At 40.1% G+C, this 20,621-nt stretch overlaps 1 protein-coding gene across 2 annotated transcripts in view; it reads right to left on the bottom strand.

The window, feature by feature from the left end:
• Window positions 1-20,621, bottom strand: part of LOC126281228 (anaphase-promoting complex subunit 4-like) — a 124,196-nt gene that overhangs the window by 25,695 nt on the left and 77,880 nt on the right. The window contains exons 9-10 of one of the 2 annotated variants that reach the window (XM_049979993.1): window positions 7,048-7,171; window positions 2,359-2,622 (exon numbers count right to left, since the gene is read on the bottom strand). In XM_049979993.1, coding sequence (XP_049835950.1) covers window positions 2,359-2,622; window positions 7,048-7,171 — 388 coding nt within the window. The remainder of the gene's footprint in view (window positions 1-2,358; window positions 2,623-7,047; window positions 7,172-20,621) is intronic. The other variant, XM_049979994.1, reaches the window with a different exon arrangement.

The following is a 20,621-nucleotide window of genomic DNA, read 5'->3' as shown; positions in this document are numbered from 1 at the left end:
AACCATTAGAACACAAAAGTTTACCACAATTACAACATAAAAGAAATGTAGAATAAAATGTGTCACTTATTAATTGCAAAAGTAGGCATATTTTATATTTGTTGATTACAGTGCCATATACTATAAATGGAAAACAATGGTTCAAGTAAACTGTACTTACTTTTTGGCATATAATCCAAATATGGAACAAAAATGAGAGGTTCCCATTTGGAAAAACAAAGTTCACTCCGCCCATGAAGGAGGTGACCAGTTGCAGCACAGACAGATGTCCTCTTTTTCATCTAGAATATTTGTTTTGGTGTGTTCGAGATATTTAGTTTCTCAGCCTTGTATTAATTCCTCAGTTGATTCAGGCAGGTTACTCTTATGCTCCACCATTACCTAGCCATTTTGGCAGCTTCAGTTTTCCCCCTTCATCTCTTGTCAATGTCCAACACTCTAAACCATATGTCGGAATGCTCTTCAACCACAACACATTGCACTACGTCCTTTGTTCATATGGATATGTGCAGACTTCAAAAGATACCATTTAATGGTGTGATACCTAGCCTAGCTTGACTTATCATGTGGAGTATGTCCACGTCCCACTGGCCAGTGTTATCAGTTAGTGAAGCCAGATACTTAAACACATCAACATTTCTGATCAAGCCAAACTCAAAATTCAAATGCTCACCTTGCCCATTTCCATCAACAAGATATTTTGATTTATCCATACTGACTGTTAGTCCCTTTTCTTATAAGCACCTACTAACTTTCTCATCTGATACATCTTATCCAGAGTTATAACTACTTGATTGTCAGCAAACAGTAAAGAGGGTCAAGGTTGGTGCCATACTGCCATATCTGAACATCTGATCTGTCTATTTCAGTAAGTAAGACCAATTTCTAAATACAACCTAAATAAGGTTGGTGCCATAAAACATTCTTGTTTTAACCTTACTTGTTTTAAAACTTTCTGACATCTTACCACCATACTTCATAACTGCCTCGCAATGGTGGTAGAAGTAAATATCAAAAAGTTTCCACTCAAAGGCTCTAAAATCCAGAATTTGTATTCCAATCAGGCAAAATCACAGTGAGCATTGAGGCTATCACCCTACTGACGCAACAGGATGAAGATAAATTTTTGGTAAAATCCTGCTGCATCAAAAAGTTAGTAACTGCCTGCTGCACATCCTTGTCTGACAGGAAATAACTTTTCAAGGCCTCTTTTATGGACCAAAGGGGTGATAATTGCATGGGAAGAGATCAGGACTATAGGGTGGCTGCTCAAATGTCTCCCACTTCTCCATAATGGCGAGGCCACCCTTACAGACTGACCAGCACAGAACTTAAGAGCACAACAGTGGTTTTTGACACACGTGCTGCCCCATACTCATTCTTGACTCTACAATGGATGTATACTGGTGCTCTTCCTTGCTCTACATTGCATATACACTGCAGTAATGCCCCCAAATGAAAACTTTTTGATCGCCCGTTACACAATCATTCACCAACTCTAGTAATGCTCCAACATTTTTCAACGCTGTTCACAGTAACTTCCTTGGGACAGAATTTTAGGCTTTTTCTAAATCAACAAACACCAAAGGCAGATCTAGATTTTCTGTGATCATTTTCTGACACATATGGCGTACACAAAAGACGTTACCAACACAGCAGCAACTAGTGTGTGCATTTCGGTGTCTGTGTGGTTGTGTCTGTGGTATATGTACTTTTAAACAATGGAAAATCCAGGATGGAATGTAACTATATAGTAGATGCTACTCACCAAATAGTGGAGATTCTGAGTCACAGAAAGGCACAACAAAAAGACTGTCAGGAAATTAGCTTTTGACCAAGAAGCCTTTGTCAAAAATAGACCCCCCCCCCCCCCCCGCTCTCTCTCTCTCTCTCTCTCTCTCTCTCTCTCTCTCTCTCTCTCTCTCTCTCTCTCTCTCTCTCACACACACACACACACACACGACCACTGTCTCTCATAGCTGGAGCCTGTGGTCATGTGTGTTTGAGTTGTAACATGCTTCATATCAATACCTTACACACACACACACACACACACACACACACACACACACACACACAAATGGAAGGCCACAAACAAGACTATGTGAAGAACAATGGGAATTGGTGAGGACCACAATGGGAGAAAATGTGGAATGGTAGGACTGTGAGAGAAAAGAGAAGATTAGAAGAGGCTTTTTGAATGAACTGCATGAGCAGAAATGTTTCAGGAGGAGGAGGGAGGAGAAGGCGAAGTAGTAGTAGTAGTAGTAGTAGTGGTCACAGTAGAAACAATAACAACAGCAAGCCTATTTCAAATATGACTATCATTGTTTTCTGCTGTTTACTTCTTCCTTTTACCTGAAGCATATAAATGCCAGTTGCTGGTGGTGGTGAATCAGTGAACACAACAAGCAATTTTACAGGATCTTGCAATGTTGTGTGAGCAATTCGAAGACCTGATGCCCCAGCCGTCTTGCCAGAAACATCCAGCCCACACACTGAATGAGCCAACTTCATGGCTGTAGTAAGTGTTTTCTCAGGCTCTCCAAATGCAGTGCCCAGAACTTTAACCATCTCTGCATGTTGTTGGACAAGTGAAAACGTACGATTGTGGGACACAATCTGTAAAGTCACAATTTTTTGTCACAGAATCTGTTTAATAATTCTTTCACACTAATAAAATATCAATAAGTGATTTACCAAAGCACTGTCTGTATTATTCAGAAATAAATAAAAATGGTAAGCAGGTGTCTTAAAAATAATATAGAAATGAATTTAAAAACTAAGACTACAATCATATAATGATAGCGAAAACTTCTGCTTACCAAGTCAACACCCAATACACATCAATAAATGCTTATAAAATTTTTAAAAAGGAGCAAAAGCAAATAAACTATATAAGTAACTGGCCAATGGAAAATCCAGGATGGAATGTAACAATATTATGAGAAGGAAAGTTGCTACTCACCATATAGTCGAGATGCTGAGTCGTAGATAGGCACAACAAAAAGACTCTCACAATTAAAGCTCCCTAAGCTTACACACTACTTAATCTAACTTAAACTACTTTACGCTAAGGAAACACACAGAAAAACTACTTTACGCTAAGGAAACACACAGATCCATGTCTGAGGGACTAAATTCTTTCTTGGTGTTTAACAGAGAGCATGATGAGAATCTGTCTCTCTCTTTCTCATGCACACGCAGAATGTGAATAAAGAGAATATTTTGTATGAACTATGAAATCTTTCTTACATTACATTAGGAATAGTACATAGATCCTATAGAAAGGGGTCTCATGTGTGACGAACTCCAGAAATTACATCAAGCATAATACAATAAATGACTTAAAGCTTTGGAATTTCATTGTATTATAGTGCTACTCTTAATTATAATATACACTAAACCTCTAACTGTTTAAGTTTCTGCGAAGCTAATAATAAGTGGAGTGGTAAGAGTTGCCAACGAGATATTTCTTTAATTTAGTTTTAAGTTCTACTACAATATAGTGTCCCATTAGTTACACAATGGTGAGGAATGAGTTAGTTCAGAGCCTGATTCCTTATTTCTGTTTTGTTCATCAATATCCTAAATGTGATGTAACTGTCCTAACTAACTACATAAAGGTAATCAAATAAGAAATGGGTGATGATGTTACTTCTTCTATACATATTGACCCTCCAGTACAATACATGTTTAGCAATTATATATGAAATGATAATTAAGTGGACACTCTAGCTGCAGGCGCTGATGTACTACATTGGGGACATATTGAAAATGTGTGCCCTGACCGGGACTCGAACTCGGGATCTCATGCTTACATGGCAGATGCTCTATCCATCTGAGCCACCGAGGGCACAGAGGACAGTGCGCCTGCACGGACTTATCCCTTGCAGGCTCCCTGTGAGACCTACATTCCCAACATGTCCACACCACTGCATTCGTCATGTGCATAATAGGTGTTTGCCCATCATACTCATTACTCGCGGCAGATTAATCTACCAAGTCCCGTACGAGTTATCATTTCATTTCTAGCAAAGCTGCATGGTCATCTACACTAAGTGTTCTTTCAGGAACAGATACTGCGATCATATATAGTTAAAATATGGCTTCCCGGCCATTGTCCTCCTTGTGCAAACACATACGCTATGTCCGAACTCGTACGGTACTTGGTAGAATAATCTGCCACGAGTAATGAGTATGATGGGCAAACATCTATTAGGCACACTACAAATGCAGTGGTGCGGACATGTTGGTAATGTAGATCTCACGGGGAGCGTGCAAGGGATAAATCCCTGCAGGCACACTATCCTCTGTGCCCTCAGTGGCTCAGATGGGTAGAGCATCTGGCATGTAAGCAGGAGATTCTGGGTTCGAGTCTTGGTCGGGGCACACATTTCAACATGTTAAAATCAGCAATGAATCAGTTTTTCAACATCTGTTTGCAGCTAGGGTGTCCACTTAATTATCATCTCATTTCTAGCAAAGCTGCATGGTCATCTACGGTAACTGTACTTTTGGGAACAGATACTACCGTCATATATAATTATATACGACTTGGAATAGACCTTGGATGTACGAGGGTGATTTGGTAAGTTTGGTGAAAAGGCAAGGAAAAATGTTTTGTTTTGTAAACAACTCACCTTACATCTCGACATAGTATCATTTGAGGCATATACGCTTGGGCCAGGGATGGAAAAATAGGCTGTGTCACACTACACAGAAAAATCACTGACTGTCACTGTCACTTTTTCATTTGATGAAAATTTCTTCCACACATCCAAAGTTCACATTAGGGAACAGAATGAAGTCACTTGAGGCTATGTCTGGTGAATAGGGTGGACGAGGAACCAATTCAAAGACCAATTCATGCACTTTCACCACTGTTATCACTCATTTGTGGGATAGTGCATTATTCTGGTGAGACGAATTTTTCCTGTGCCAACCTTCATCTTTTTTCAGCCAACACAAGTTTCAAGCAACCCAACAACGAAGCATCTCTAGGGTCCAGTTATGGCTGTCTTTTTTCGAGTAATCTCTGAGGATTATTCCTTGGAAATTCCAAAAAACTGTGGCCATCACATAACCAGCTAACAAAATGATCTTTGTCTTCTTCGGTGCACTTTCACCAGTTTTGTCCACTGTTTTGGCTCTGGCATGTAACGATGGACCCAGGTTTCATCAACAATCAGAAATTGACACAAAACGTTTTGCAGTCTCCGATTAAATATCGCCAGACATTGTGTTGAAGTGCCGTGTCAGATGTGCTTTTGGTTGACTGTGAGTAATTGCGACACCCACCTCACAAACAACTTCCTCACAGATAATTCTCCATGCAGGATTTTATGCACTCACTCATCTGAGATGCCTACAGTCTCAGCTGTCTCAAAAATTTTTATTTGGCAACCTTGCATTACCATATACTGTGTTTTTTCAATGATTTCCCATGTGGTGAACTCAATTGGATGGCTGGAGCATGCTTTGTCTTTTGTGCTTGTTCTCCCATGTTTATATTCATTAATCCAAAAGTAAATGTTCTCTAATGAAGGTGCACAGTCCGTGTGAACCTCATCTAATTCTGTTTTGATTAGTGCGGCAGTCCAATCATTTAAATAAAATTTTTAATAACAGCACAAAACTCAGTTTTCTCCATTTTCACTCACATTCTAGATAATGGTCAAGTCATATGGATATCAACAATGAACTGTATGCTGTACACTGTTGAAATTTTTTATACAATCCTTGGAATAATGAAGCTTACCAACAATGAGGGTGCAACAGAAATGTTCCATTCTTTCATGAAAATTTACCAGACTTATCAAACCATCCTTGTACAAGTATACATTTTTGCTGTTTAGTATAAGTTTCACCTCAAAAATTATCTTGCTGTCTTTCTGGAAATGGCTACCTCACAATGTCTCTTCACCTGAGGAGAAAGGAATAAGTCACTGGGTGCACACCAGGAGCATAGGGGGTGAGGCAAAATCTGATAGTCCAAAGCAGCAGCACATGTGACTGTGTCCTGCACTGGGGCATTGTCATGTAGCAATAAAACCCACACAGACAACTTAAGGTGATGCATATCCTTGAATACTACAAATGACCTCATCAGGAAAGTTTGCTTCTGTGGTTTCCCCTTTACAAAAATAGCCTGTTAGCAACACACCATTACAGTTGCAAAAAACATTCAGCACAATCTTGCCCAATGGTAATTTCACCATTCCCTTTCACAGTTGCAATGAGTCACATGTTTCCACTGCTTGTTTTGCTTCCTTGTCTTATGGTAACAGTGATGCACACAGCATTCATCCATGGTGATTAGACAGCTAAAGAAGTTATTTGGATTGGCCTGATACAGCTGCAATATCTCATCTGCCACCTCGGTTTGGGGAACTTTACAAATCAGTGTGAGCAGTTGTGGAAGCAGCATGCAGCGACATTTGTCATGTTCAAAATATTTTGCAACATGTTGAAAAACTGATTCACTACTGATTTTAACATTTTTCCACTAATGCCTTGGTTGTGTTATGTTTTTGTCCCCACCCCCTCCCTGTAACAACTATTTTTACAGCATTGAAGATTTTGAAAGTATAAATATGTAACAACTTACATACCAAGTGCTTACCATGACATCAACATATTTGCCTGCAATACATTCAAACTACCATGCATCAGGACTTTACAATCCAAAAATCTATATGTTCATTCTATATGATCAATTTTGAATGAAGTTTCTTTCTTTATATTAAAATATAGTCCCTGTTGGCTCCCAATATCACTAACAATATAAACAACATGGTTAACAGTCATTCAGATATATTATAATTGCTTGAAAAATACAGCCTTAGAATGTTACAGTAAAAGCAATAAAAAATCAGACGGCTAAAGTATTACCTCTGTAACAACATCTAAAACAAAACTGAGGAAGAAATTGCAAACTACAATGAATTTCAATTTCTTAAGCATTTTAATAATTATGTTTGTCCTGCTTTTACTTACTATACCAGTGAAAGACTGATAAGATTATTTATTTAAATATATACTAACTGATGGGTGTTCAGCTACTACAGGATTTCCAGCAAGAAATCTTGCCCATGCAGTTGCTTCTGCTGGTGGTGGGCATGTCAGCTCAGAGTCTACCAGATACTGTCCCAGACGCTCTAAGTTGAACCTACAGAGTATGTTTAAGTTGATATAAGTAACAATACTACAAACAAAAATAAACTGCAGTTAAATCCAAGTCACAGAAGATATGAAAATTCATATTTTATAATTAACAGTTATTATGCTCCAATTGTTCTAACAAGTTCTGTTCACTCATTCTGACAGGGAAACATTACAAAGTGGAAAACTTGAAATAGAAATAAATATGTAGCAATTTGGTGGGCATCAGATGATCTGAAAAAGAGTTTTAATTGCAAGAGTATACAAATTTTATGTAAGCACTACTTCTTTCAGTGAAAAAAAAATTAAAATATTTGTGGTGGAAGGTAGACTCTATTAATGATTTGAGCATTCTAAGACATATCAGATGTGAAGTACTCCATTAGTACTGTATCATTCTACTAAGCCTGCTATGTATCTCTCTTAGATAAGCTGAAGTACTATGGAATGAATGGTTCAGTACACAGATGGTTCACATCATATTTAACTGGTAGAATGCAGAAGGTTGAAACAGTAAACCCACATAGTACACAAAGGGCAGCAGATTATTCAGACTGGGGATGTATCAAGAATGGGGTACCACAGGGTTCTGTCTTGGGGCCTTTATTGTTTTTAATATATGTTAATGACTTGCCTAATTATATTCATGAAGATGCAAACTTGGTTCTCTTTGCAGATGACACAAGTATTGTAATCAAGCCAAAAAGCAAGAATCAGCTGAGGAAAATGCAAATAATGTTTTTCAAAGAGTTATTAGGTGGTTTTCCGCAAATGGACTTTCATTGAACTTTGAAAAAACACTGTACTTACAGTTCAGTACAGGGAAAGGCATAATACCGGAAATAAATATAGAGTGTGGGGGAAAATCTTTAGCTAAAGCAGATTGTTCAAAATTTCTGGGCGTCTGTATTGATCAGAATTTAAACTGGAAGACACACATTGACAATCTACTGAAACGATTGAGCTCAGCTACCTATGCTATTAGTGTCATTGCAAATTTTGGAGACAAGCACATCAGTAAGTTAGCTTATCATGCATATTTTCATTCGTTGCTTTCTTACGGAATCATCTTTTGGGGCAATTCATCACTAAGAAAGAAGGTATTTATTGCACAAAAACGTGTTATCAGAATAATGTCTGGGGCTCATCCAAGATCATCTTGTAGACAATTATTTAAAGAATTAGGGATATTGCCAGTAGCTTCACAATATACACTCCTGGAAATTGAAATAAGAACACCGTGAATTCATTGTCCCAGGAAGGGGAAACTTTATTGACACATTCCTGGGGTCAGATACATCACATGATCACACTGACAGAACCACAGGCACATAGACACAGGCAACAGAGCATGCACAATGTCGGCACTAGTACAGTGTATATCCACCTTTCGCAGCAATGCAGGCTGCTATTCTCCCATGGAGACGATCGTAGAGATGCTGGATGTAGTCCTGTGGAACGGCTTGCCATGCCATTTCCACCTGGCGCCTCAGTTGGACCAGCGTTCGTGCGGACGTGCAGACCGCGTGAGACGACACCTCATCCAGTCCCAAACATGCTCAATGGGGGACAGATCCGGAGATCTTGCTGGCCAGGGTAGTTGACTTACACCTTCTAGAGCACGTTGGGTGGCACAGGATACATGCGGACGTGCATTGTCCTGTTGGAACAGCAAGTTCCCTTGCCGGTCTAGGAATGGTAGAACGATGGGTTCGATGACGGTTTGGATGTACCGTGCACTATTCAGTGTCCCCTCGATGATCACCAGAGGTGTACGGCCAGTGTAGGAGATCGCTTCCCACACCATGATGCCGGGTGTTGGCCCTGTGTGCCTCGGTCGTATGCAGTCCTGATTGTGGCGCTCACCTGCACGGCGCCAAACACGCATACGACCATCATTGGCACCAAGGCAGAAGCGACTCTCATTGCTGAAGACGACACGTCTCCATTCGTCCCTCCATTGACGCCTGTCGCGACACCACTGGAGGCGTGCTGCACGATGTTGGGGCGTGAGCGGAAGACGGCCTAACGGTGTGCGGGACCGTAGCCCAGCTTCATGGAGACGGTTGCGAATGGTCCTCGCCGATACCCCATGAGCAACAGTGTCCCTAATTTGCTGGGAAGTGGCGGTGCGATCCCCTACGGCACTGCGTAGGATCCTACGGTCTTGGCGTGCATCCGTGCGTCGCTGCGGTCCGGTCCCAGGTCGACGGGCACGTGCACCTTCCGCCGACCACTGGCGACAACATCGATGTACTGTGGAGACCTCAAGCCCCACATGTTGAGCAATATGGTGGTATGTCCACCCGGCCTCCCGCATGCCCACTATACGCCCTCGCTCAAAGTCCGTCAACTGCACATACGGTTCACGTCCACACTGTCGCGGCATGCTACCAGTGTTAAAGACTGCGATGGAGCTCCGTATGACACGGCAAACTGGCTGACACTGACGGCGGCGGTGCACAAATGCTGCGCAGCTAGCGCCATTCGACGGCCAACACCGCGGTTCCTGGTGTGTCCGCTGTGCCGTGCGTGTGATCATTGCTTGTACAGCCCTCCCGCAGTGTCCGGAGCAAGTATGGTGGGTCTGACACACCGGGGTCAATGTGTTCTTTTTTCCATTTCCAGGAGTGTATATACAGCCTAATGAAATTTGTTGTTAGTAACCCAGATCACTTCAGAATTAATAGCACAGTCCACAGCTACAATACTAGGAGACAGCTACAATACTAGGAGACAGGGTGACCTTCACTACCGTTCATTGAATTTGACATTGGCACAAAAGGTGGTGAATTATACTGCCACAAAGATTTTTGGTCAATTGCCAAACAATATCAAAAGTCTGACAGACAACCAATCGGCATTCAAAAGTAAGTTAAGGGAATTCCTGAATGACAACTCCTTCTACTCCATAGATGAATTTTTAGACATAGGCCAAAGAAATACAATAAGCATTAACAATTGTACCATATATAAGACTAACAATGATTATTTGGGATAAATGAATCTTGTGTACTTTGACACGTTCCACATCATTACAAAAGAATCGTGTTCTTGATCCATGGAACAAGTAATATAACTAACTAACTAACTAACTAACTGTAGCTGTAGACATAAAAGTATCTTCTGTAATTGGTATCTTATTGATGGATCACAGTTAAAACTTGGAAGAAGAATCAAAATTTAGTAGCTGAAACACAGTATTATAATGACTTGGAAGAAAAATTTGTGGAATGTGCTTTTAAATGTGAAGGAGACAACTTTGCATGCCCCCCCCCCCCCTCCCCCATGCATATGCCACTACTTTGTGCCAGCTGAACACACGATTGCAGTTTGACAGGAAGACAACGGCGAGGGGTTGTGTCAGATGGGCTGGTACAGGGAGAAAGGAGGCAGGAGTTAGGTTTGGGGAGGGGTGGCTGATGACTCGGAGAAAGACAACAGGCGGATGGTATATGAATGTTGGAGAGAGAGGAAGCAGTTGTATCTGATAGGAATGCAAAGAGTAGAGTTGACCACCTATTGACTGAACATGATGCTAAGCACAATATGGTTGTGTTTAACAGCGGCTTCACAACCTATGCCATCTAGATCCTTCCTTCCCGCATCGAATTTTCTGTACTATGTAGATGGGAATTATTCTTGCAACACAGCATTTACTCCTACTCCTATAATCCTTCTGGCCTCTACCTCCAATTACCCATGCTGTCTACCCATCTCTTTCCTTCCTCTCTTTTGCACCCCTTCCCGATCCACTCCTCCCCATCATCATCATCATCATAATCATCATCATCATCACGTGCTTTACACCTGCTGCCTCTTCCTCCTACACTGCTATCCCATACATCTGCTCTCTCCCTCTGAGCCATCAGCTGTCAACCACAACTCCTCAACCCTCTCTTCCACCTCAGTTGTCCCTCAATCCAACACACAGGACACAAACCCTCACCTAACCTCAGGCCAACTGCTGAACTACAGTCATGTGTTCAGCCAGCACAATGCATGAACCAGGTGTGTGTGTGTGTGTGTGTGTGTGTGTGTGTGTGTGTGTTGGTTGCTTTGGGGTCAAACTACAGGGTCACCAGTCCCTTTTTCCTCATGCAAACAAGTCTCATGGTAAATCAATTCCCAAAAGGAGTTGGGGGGAAAAAAGGGTGTAAATCTAACGGGAAACCACACCAAAAGAGAAAACAAAAGAAGTGAACTAAAAGGGGAAAATGTATGCTAAAAGGAAAAGTACAGGAAGGTATTAAAATCATATAGCAGATGGCCAGGGCTGGCTGATCAAAAGAATAAAAATGGACGAGCCAGTCACTCTGCAACACACTAAAATCTCCAGCCTAAAGGACAAGGTGAGATGAACGCACATAGAAAAAAGAGAAACACCAAGACAAACAAAATGCAAAGAAGGAGTGACGAAGAGGTAAAATGGAAGGAGGGTTGAGGCCTGGGTGAGACGGGCATTTGTCCACCCATAGATTGTATGATAAAAATCCCCCTCAGAAATAAAACGTGAAGCTAAATCAGCCGATGAAACACTGTCGCCCGAATGTTAAAAGTCCACCGCAGAGCGCCTAAAATTGGGCAGTCTAACAAGATGTGGATAACAGTCATGTGGGAGCCACAGTGACACCGAGGTGTGTCCTCGCGACGGAGGAGGTGACCATGTGTTAGCTAAGTATGGCCAATGTGGAGCTGGCAAAGAACAAGAGACTCTGCGAGTGGCTCACATGGATGACCGCCACACATTCGTTGTCTCCTTGATAACACGGAGTGAATTTGGTGTACTGAGGGTGTGCCATTCAGTACCCCAGATCGTGAAAAGTTTTAAGGGGGAAGACCCAGCCTGTTTGGCCAGACTGTCAGCAAGTTCATTGCATGGCACCCCGACCTGTCCCGGGGTCCAAATGAAGGTCATTGAATGTCCACTGCTGTCGATGGCATAAATAGACACCTGGATAGTCGAGGGAAGCACTGGTTGAGAGCTTGTAGATGGCTTAAGGAGTCACTACAGATGATGAAGGACTCACCAGTGCAGGAGCGGATATGTTCAAGAGTGTGTTAGATGGCTATCAGCTCTGCAGTGAAAACACTGCACCCATCTGGCAAGAAGCACTGTTCAGTATGTCCAACGTGAGTGTAAGCGAAGCCAACAAGACCACTGAACATTGATCCCTCAGTGTAGACTATTTCTGAGCCCTGGAACTCATTGAGAAGAGAGAAATAATGCCGGCAGAGGGCCTCAGGTGGAACTAAATCTTTTGGCCTTGTGATACGTCCAGACGAAGCTGTGGTCAAGGTATCAATCATAGAGAGTATGTGAAAGGACCCACAGGAAAGGTGATAGAGGGAAATTGTCGAGTTCAGTGAGAAGCAGCCGGACACGGGCGGCAAGGGGATTCCCAGTTCTGGGCCGCTGTTGCGAGAGATGGATCGCTGTGTTAGGGAAAAGAAGATAATAATTTGGATGGCGACGCAAACTATGAATGTGGACAGTATAATTTGCAAGCAGTAGTTTCCGCCAGAGCCGCAAAGGAGAAATGCCAGCTTCCATGAGGAAGATGTTCATTGGATTCATTTGAAAGTTCCTGTCACGAGATGAACCCCACAGTGGTGGATAGGATCCAGCAGATGCAGTGTGGAGAGTGATGCTGAACCATACACCAAGCTCCCATAGTCAATACAGTACTGTATGAGGGCTTTGTACAGTTGCAGCAGTGTAGGACAATCAGCACCCCAGTTGGTGTGACTCAGGCATTGAATAATATTAAGATGCTGCCAGCACTTGTCCTTAATGTGACAAAGATGGGGAAGTCCAGTTAAGCACACGTCAAAGACCAGTCCCAAAAAGCAGTAAGTCTCCACTACATCAAATAGTTGGTCACTGAGATAAAGTTCTGGATGGGGTTGGACAATATGACAACAGTGCATGATGCAAGTTTTGGCAACCAAAACCTGAAGGCCATGAGTGAGGTCCTATGACTGTGCCTTCTGTATGATTCCCTGTAGCCGGTGCTCAGCCACAACAATAGAAGAGGAGAACAAGGATACAAAAAATCATCAGCATCTAAGAGGTGAGATACTGAGGACTCTTATGTCAATTAAAAATAGTGGGACACTCACAACAGAGTGCTGAGGGACCCCATTCTCTTGCATATGGGGCGTATTGAGGGAAGCACCGACGCGAACTCTCCCCTGTCCCAGAACGTATCCATTCACCAATGCTTAAACATCTGTCAGTGGATTACCAGCACCACCTCCGTGCCTTCTTCAACCACATCTGGAGTGATGGGGAATTCCAGTTGCAATGGCGGCAAAGTATCGTCGTTCCAGCTTGTTAAGGAATTCAACTCATCCAAAAGATAGTGAATTATACAATCTTTTACTTTTTTGTGTATGCCTATTGATACTCAATGCTTCTACTATCTGTATTACTGAAATTTAAGAGTATCTGTCATCTCTCAGAGATTTTCAGTATCTTCATTATATGTCCTTTGTGGGTTAAATTTTCTGAAAGACAGATCTGCAGTGTAAATATGATTACAGTGGAAATAGTTGTTAAAAAACAGCAGGTTGGATAAAAATCATTTATTTAGTGGGTAAAAACAGATGCAGTGTCCTGTTAATAAGTAATAAGAAGGATAATAAACTTTGTAAACAGTGAACTGATACAAAAACAAAATAGTTCACAAAAGAAAAATACAGCAATCCATATGACAGAACAACCAATGATAATTGACAACAACTAATCTTTGGTTATGAAATACAGTGAACTTTTAGAATGGAATAGGGAAAAAAAATCAAGGTTCACAAATCCTGTGAACAGCATCAAGAAGATGGAAACTGCAGTTAAAAATCTGCTATGACAAAGTTCAACATGACTTAATCCCACAGTCCTGTGTAAATGAGGCTATCTCGCAAACGAACTGTAAGTTAGCAAAGTTGTGTAAGCATTTTAACAATACCTGTGTCGTAGATATAAGCAGTTTTGGACGAGACATATTTACAATACACGGTATGCACCTGAACAAATCCAAGGGGGGGGGGGGGGGGGGGGGGGGAGAAGCATTAGGTACCGCCTTAAAAACAAAAATATTGGAAGAAGTCCACAAATGTACCCCAAAGTTGGAACCATTCGCACTTAAATGGCTCCAGCCATCAAGTCAGACTCAGTTTCAAACTCAAATGTTTCAGGAAATTGTTAGTAATGAACGTACTGTGTGTGTAGCTACAGGTAATATTTTAGGCAAAAGTTTACATCTGTCTCTAATTCCAAAGAAATGACGATTTTTCACCAAAAAGTGGGAGGACTTGGTAATAAAGTAAATGACATTACTGTTCTGTTAGAGGAACCACAAGGACTAAAAGATACAGATGTATTATGTTTTAGTGAACATCATGTGAAAGATATTGAAAGGTTAAGAGCTAAGTGGTTACTGTCAGGTAGGTGGAGTGGTAATTTATGTAAAAAAACAACGTATCTTACAATGCATTAGATTTAAAGAGCCATTGCATAGAGCAACAAATTAAAGTATGTGGTGTTGAGATTACTGTAAATGACTTCACGGCTGTAGTGTTAGTACTGTATAGATCTTCCTCGGAGAATTTGAATGTATTTCTTAAGCACTTAGATTCTTTATTGTCCATACTGTACTCAAAGTCCAAAAACTTGATAATTACTGGTGACTTTAATGTTGATTTCCTAAATGAGAGCAATAGTAAAGCTGATTTAGTACCTTTAATGGAGTCTTATAATCTGATGGCAATAGTAGATTTCCCAACTAGGGTTACTGTTAACAGTAAAAGTCTGATAGATAATATATTTATAGATAAATCTAAATGCAATGAGATCACTGTACGTCCAATCCTTGGCCTTTCTGATCAAGGTGGTCAATTGCTTAGGCTCAATTACATCAGTGTGTGCAACAGTTCCGAGCATTCTTGGAAATTTTTTAGGATAATAAATGAACAGGGCCTTAAAAAATTCAATGACAGCCTATAAGAGATAGATTGGAGCCCAGTTTATAGGGAAACAGATGTAAACAAAAAGTACAATTCATTTTCAAATGAATTCATGTCTGTATTTGAGTCCAACGTTCCCAAAAAAATAGTTAGAAATAGTCATATAAGCAATGCCAAGAAGTCTTGGCTCACTATAGGGATAATAACATCTTGTAGAACAAAGAAGATGTTATACAGTTCTCTCAGGACTTTTAATGATCCAAAGAAACGACAACACTACAAACTTTACTGTAGCATTCTCCAGAAGGTTATAAATAAATCTAAAAGTATGTGCATAAAATCAGAAATTGAAAGCTCAGAAAATAAAATTAAAAATATATGGAATGTAATAAAGAGAGAAACTTGCAGGGCGACAGGGAACATGTCTCAGGCAGAGATTAAAACAGGGGACAGTATCATAAAGAAACCGGAGTTGGTTGCAAAAATATTTAATAACCACTTTTTGACAGCAGCAGAGAAGACAGGCTGTAATAGTTCTAAGGAAGAATCATTGTCCCTGCTATAGAAAGGTATTAGCAACAGAATTCCACAGTTATCTTTACCTCCAGTTACTGTAAGTGAAGTCATAAGAGTAATTAGAGCATTAAAAAATAAAAATTCTGCTGGTGTGGACAATATTTCTAGTAAAATACTGAAACACTGTTATAAATTTGTTAGTCCCGTCTTATGTAACATAATTGAATTAGCCTTTGATCCAACTTCTAAATTTCAGGCCAAACTTAAGAAAGTTTTAATAACAAAATTTACAAACAGAATGATGGGTTGGCAATGGGTAGCAGCCTAGCTGGGAAGTTAGCAGCCATTTACATTAACCACTTAGAGCACACATTTTTCAAAACTAACAGTCACATCAACAGCAAAATCATCTACTATAAAAGATATGTAGGTGATACAGTTATTCTTTTTGATGGCACTAATGAAGAAATTGACACATTAGCAACCAAGCTGAGTAGCATGCACAGTAACATCAAATTCACTGTTGAACATGAATCCAATAACAGCATCAATTTCTTAGATTTAAAAATTTCCAGCAAAAACAAGAAACATCACTTTGAAATTTACAGAAAGCAAACAGCCACAGATGTGTGCATCAACAGCTCATCTTGCCATCCACACCAACATAAGATGGCATACTTCAGGTCCATGCTTAGTCGCCTTCATAAAATTCCATTGGAATCAGTTGAACAACATAAAGAAACCAATATCATCAAAGCCATAGCTCTAAACAATGGATATAACCCTCACATGATTGATAAATTATCACAAAAAATCCAAAAAACAGCAGAAATCAAAGCCTCACATCAGACACCTATGCAGTCAGCACAAAAGTCTGTGGAAAGCAGCAGTAAATATGTCTCACTTCCTTTTCTAGGGAGCATATCCCATAAAATAAGTAATCTTTTCAGAAAAACAAACATAAATGTAAGTTTCCACACAAACCATAAACTTCAGCAGCTAACCATTCACAACATAAAAAATAACAACCCCCCATACAAAAGATCAGGTACATATAAACTCAGATGCCAAAATTGCCCCTCCTTCTATATTGGACAGACTGGTAGAAACTTTGAGATTCGATTCAAAGAACATTTAGATGCCATACGCTTGAACAATCCTTCAAAATCTGCATTTGCAATGCACACAACCATCAGTAAACATGAAGTAAAAAACATTGAAGACCACATCCAAATACTGCATCATGCTGAGAAAGGTAGCCTCATGAATCTGCTTGAAGAGATATAAATATATACACATAAAAGCAAATCACCACATCATATCCTCAATGAACAGACAGAGCTAGCCAATGCAACCTTCCTACAAAATTTCACTCATCAACTGTCCAGTTTAAAACATAAATAAACACTGCTCCTTTTAACAACAACACGCAATCAATATTCCAAAGTATTACATCACAATACAGCTGCCTGTCCATCACACATTACTGCAACTTTAGAACTGATTGGAAAAAAAAGTGGTATGCCGTACTACATTAATATAATTTCTACTGTCATATTATTCATGTACCTCATGTATATGTTGTTGTTGCCTGTTTATGGCATAGTATTTATACAATACCATGTAAGTAACATTTATATGAACTTGCCACCACATTTTTCCAATCTAATTGTTATTAACGCTCACAGAATATGGTATGCTCACAATGTAAATACCTGTACTGTTACCTTGATTCTTTTAGGGGGAAAAAAAACAACAACCATGTGTCCACTGTCAAATTTAAGCAATGTTTATATTGTAATAGAAGCTCCTTGTGTTTCAATTTTCATTATGTTATGTCTGTTCTTTAATAACATACTGTGAAATCAAACAATCTGTATACTGAAATATCTCTGATAGAGAACATCTCTGGCACTGTTGTGTTTGTAAACCTCCAATCTTTGTGTCAACACATGGGCAAATACTTTTTGGTGTGTGTGTGTGTGTGTGTGTGTGTGTGTGTGTGTGTGTTGCTTTGCACAATATGGTCATTTGCAAATCAAATAAGTGCCGCATATATTATACAATATTTGAAAAAATGCAATCCTGCACCTTCGCAAAAAATTTTCGCAGAATTCTCGATGTAAGTACTGTAACCACTTAACCTCACATATTTGTTTACTCTGTATTTCATCGTTTGGAGGTTAGTATGTTCACATAGGGCGCATATAACACTGTTTTCTACCGTAGGGCACCAACACACCAAGAATATTTCGCTGCAGTGGAAGCATAAATATCAAAAACTGATAATTATGTAAAGTGCGTCTTATAAATATTGTGAACAGCCGTCTGAAGATGAACTTTTCAGTTCGAAACCGGTTACGGCGCTATTCACTTAAATAAATAGCAGTATTAATAGTGGCTGGTTGCTGTTTTCTTCTTTGTAAGAATCAACCTATATTAAATTAACATAAAATGTAGAGATCAACCAATACAGAAAGTTGAAGATACAAAATTCCTGGGTGCTTACATAGACAGCAAATGTAATTGGTCAGTTCACATTCTTCATCTATGTAAAATACTTAGCTCGGCAACATTTGCATTACAGGTAATTTCTTCAGTGGCTGAAGTTGACACCATTAAGGTTGCCTACTTTGGCTACTTCCACTCATTGATGTCACATGCTATCATATTCTGGGGGAACCAACCACTTGCAAAAAAAAGTTTTCACCATCATAAAAAAAAAAAAATATCCTAACAACTGCCCCACAGTATATTTTTTCCTTGCTGACCTTTGTGTGCAAAAAATTATTCTATCTACCAAGACAACAGTAAATTCCATGGCTATAACACCAGAAACAAAAACAATCTACATTTTGAAATGAAATGTCTCACTCTAGTACAAAAAGGAGTTTACTACTCCAGCATTAAGCTGTTCAATGCTGTACCACTACATATCAAATGTGTTCATACAGAACTGCCCAAATTTAAACAAGTTCTCAAAGATTACCTGACAGAGAAATCCTTTTATACCGTGGATGAATATCTGAAAGAAAATGTATACCATCACTAAACTTATTGTGTCTAGAAGTAGTTCAATTGATTTTATTGTGCATTTGAGCATTAGCATACTTTTTGTAAGAACAAATTGGCTGTACCTGTATTTACTCTTGTAGGCCTACTATCTGATTTAACTTTGTGCTCTTATCTTTAACCTTTTTATTTGAAACTCCTTTTTCTCTTAAATGGTTGTTATGTTATCTAGCTGACATTGTACAGGGTGTTTCAAAAATGACCGGTATATTTGAAATGGCAATACAAACTAAACGAGCAGCGATAGAAATACACAGTTTGTTGCAATATGCTTGGGACAACAGTACATTTTCAGGCAGACAAACTTTCGAAATTACAGTAGTTACAATTGTCAACAACAGATGGCGCTGCGGTCTGGGAAACTCTATAGTACGATATTTTCCACATATCCACCATGCGTAACAATAATATGGCATAGTCTCTGAATGAAATTACCTGAAACCTTTGACAACTTGTCTGGCGGAATGGCTTCACATGCAGATGAGATGTACTGCTTCAGCTGTTCAATTGTTTCTGGATTCTGGCGGAACACCTGGTCTTTCAACTGTTCCCACAGAAAGAAGTCACAGGGCTTCATGTCTGACGAATAGGGAGGCCAATCCACGCCGCCTCCTGTATGTTTCAGATAGCCCAAAGCAATCACACGATCATCGAAATATTCATTCAGGAAATTAAAGACGTTGGCCGTGCGATGTGGCCGGGCACCATCTTGCATAAACCACGAGGTGTTCGCAGTGTCGTCTAAGGCAGTTTGTACCGCCACAAATTCACGAAAAATGTCCAGATAGCGTGATGCAGTAATCGTTTCGGATCTGAAAAATGGGCCAATGATTCCTTTGGAAGAAATGGCGGCCCAGACCAGTACTTTTTGAGGATGCAGGGACGATGGGACTGCAACATGGGGCTTTTCGGTTCTCCATATGTGCCAGTTCTGTTTATTGACGAAGGTAAAAATACGCTTCGTCAGTAAACCAAATGCTGCCCACCCGAGGCCGCTGTTGGATCACCTGCTGCACTAGCTGCGCGTTGCCCTCTGTGGTTGCCGTACGTGGTCGCCCTACCTTTCCAGCACGTTCATCCGTCACGTTCCCAGTCTGTTGAAATTTTTGAAACAGATCCTTTATTGAATGCTTTTCGGTCCTTTGGTTACATTAAACCTCAGTTGAAAACTTCGTCTTGTTGCAACAACACTGTGTTCTAGGCGGTGGAATTCCAACACCAGAAAAATCCTCTGTTCTAAGGAATAAACCATGTTGTCCACAGCACACTTGCACGTTGTGAACAGCACACGCTTACAGCAGAAAGACGACGTACAGAATGGTGCACCCACAGACTGCGTTGTCTTCTATATCTTTCACATCACTTGCAGCCCCATCTGTTGTTGAAAATTGTAACTACTGCAATTTCGAAAGTTTGTCCGCCTGAAAATGTACTGTTGTCCCAAGCAGATTGCAACAAACGGTGTATTTCCATCGCTGCTCGTTTAGTTTTTATTGCCGTTTCAAATATACCGGTCATTTTTGAAACACCCCGTATCTATTACTGTATTTATAGTATGTCTTACTTAATCTATGTGCAATTTGGCTTTGAATTGCCCTTGTATTTATTGTAAGTTTAAATTGAAACCTGTACAATTTGACACATTCCATATCCTCATGATTGACTCACTAACTGGATCTACGGAACATGAAATAAATAAAAAAAATCAGCATACATTTGCTTTCAGACACCATGGAAGTAAGTTATCTAATACTCCACAAAATGTAAACAATTAGCAGTATGGTGAAACAAGAAAAAAGTCATAGATCTGCACTTAGAAAGCATAAAGCTGCATGGCAGTAATTTTACCATCTGTGTAACTGGTACAAAGGATATGGTATGTTATGACACTAACAAATGTACTGGAC

This window comes from Schistocerca gregaria, chromosome 7 (assembly GCF_023897955.1).
Source record: "Schistocerca gregaria isolate iqSchGreg1 chromosome 7, iqSchGreg1.2, whole genome shotgun sequence".
Taxonomy (NCBI): Eukaryota; Metazoa; Arthropoda; class Insecta; order Orthoptera; family Acrididae; genus Schistocerca; species Schistocerca gregaria.
Note: the sequence above shows the minus strand (reverse complement) of the source record. Positions and strands in the feature narration are given on the sequence as shown.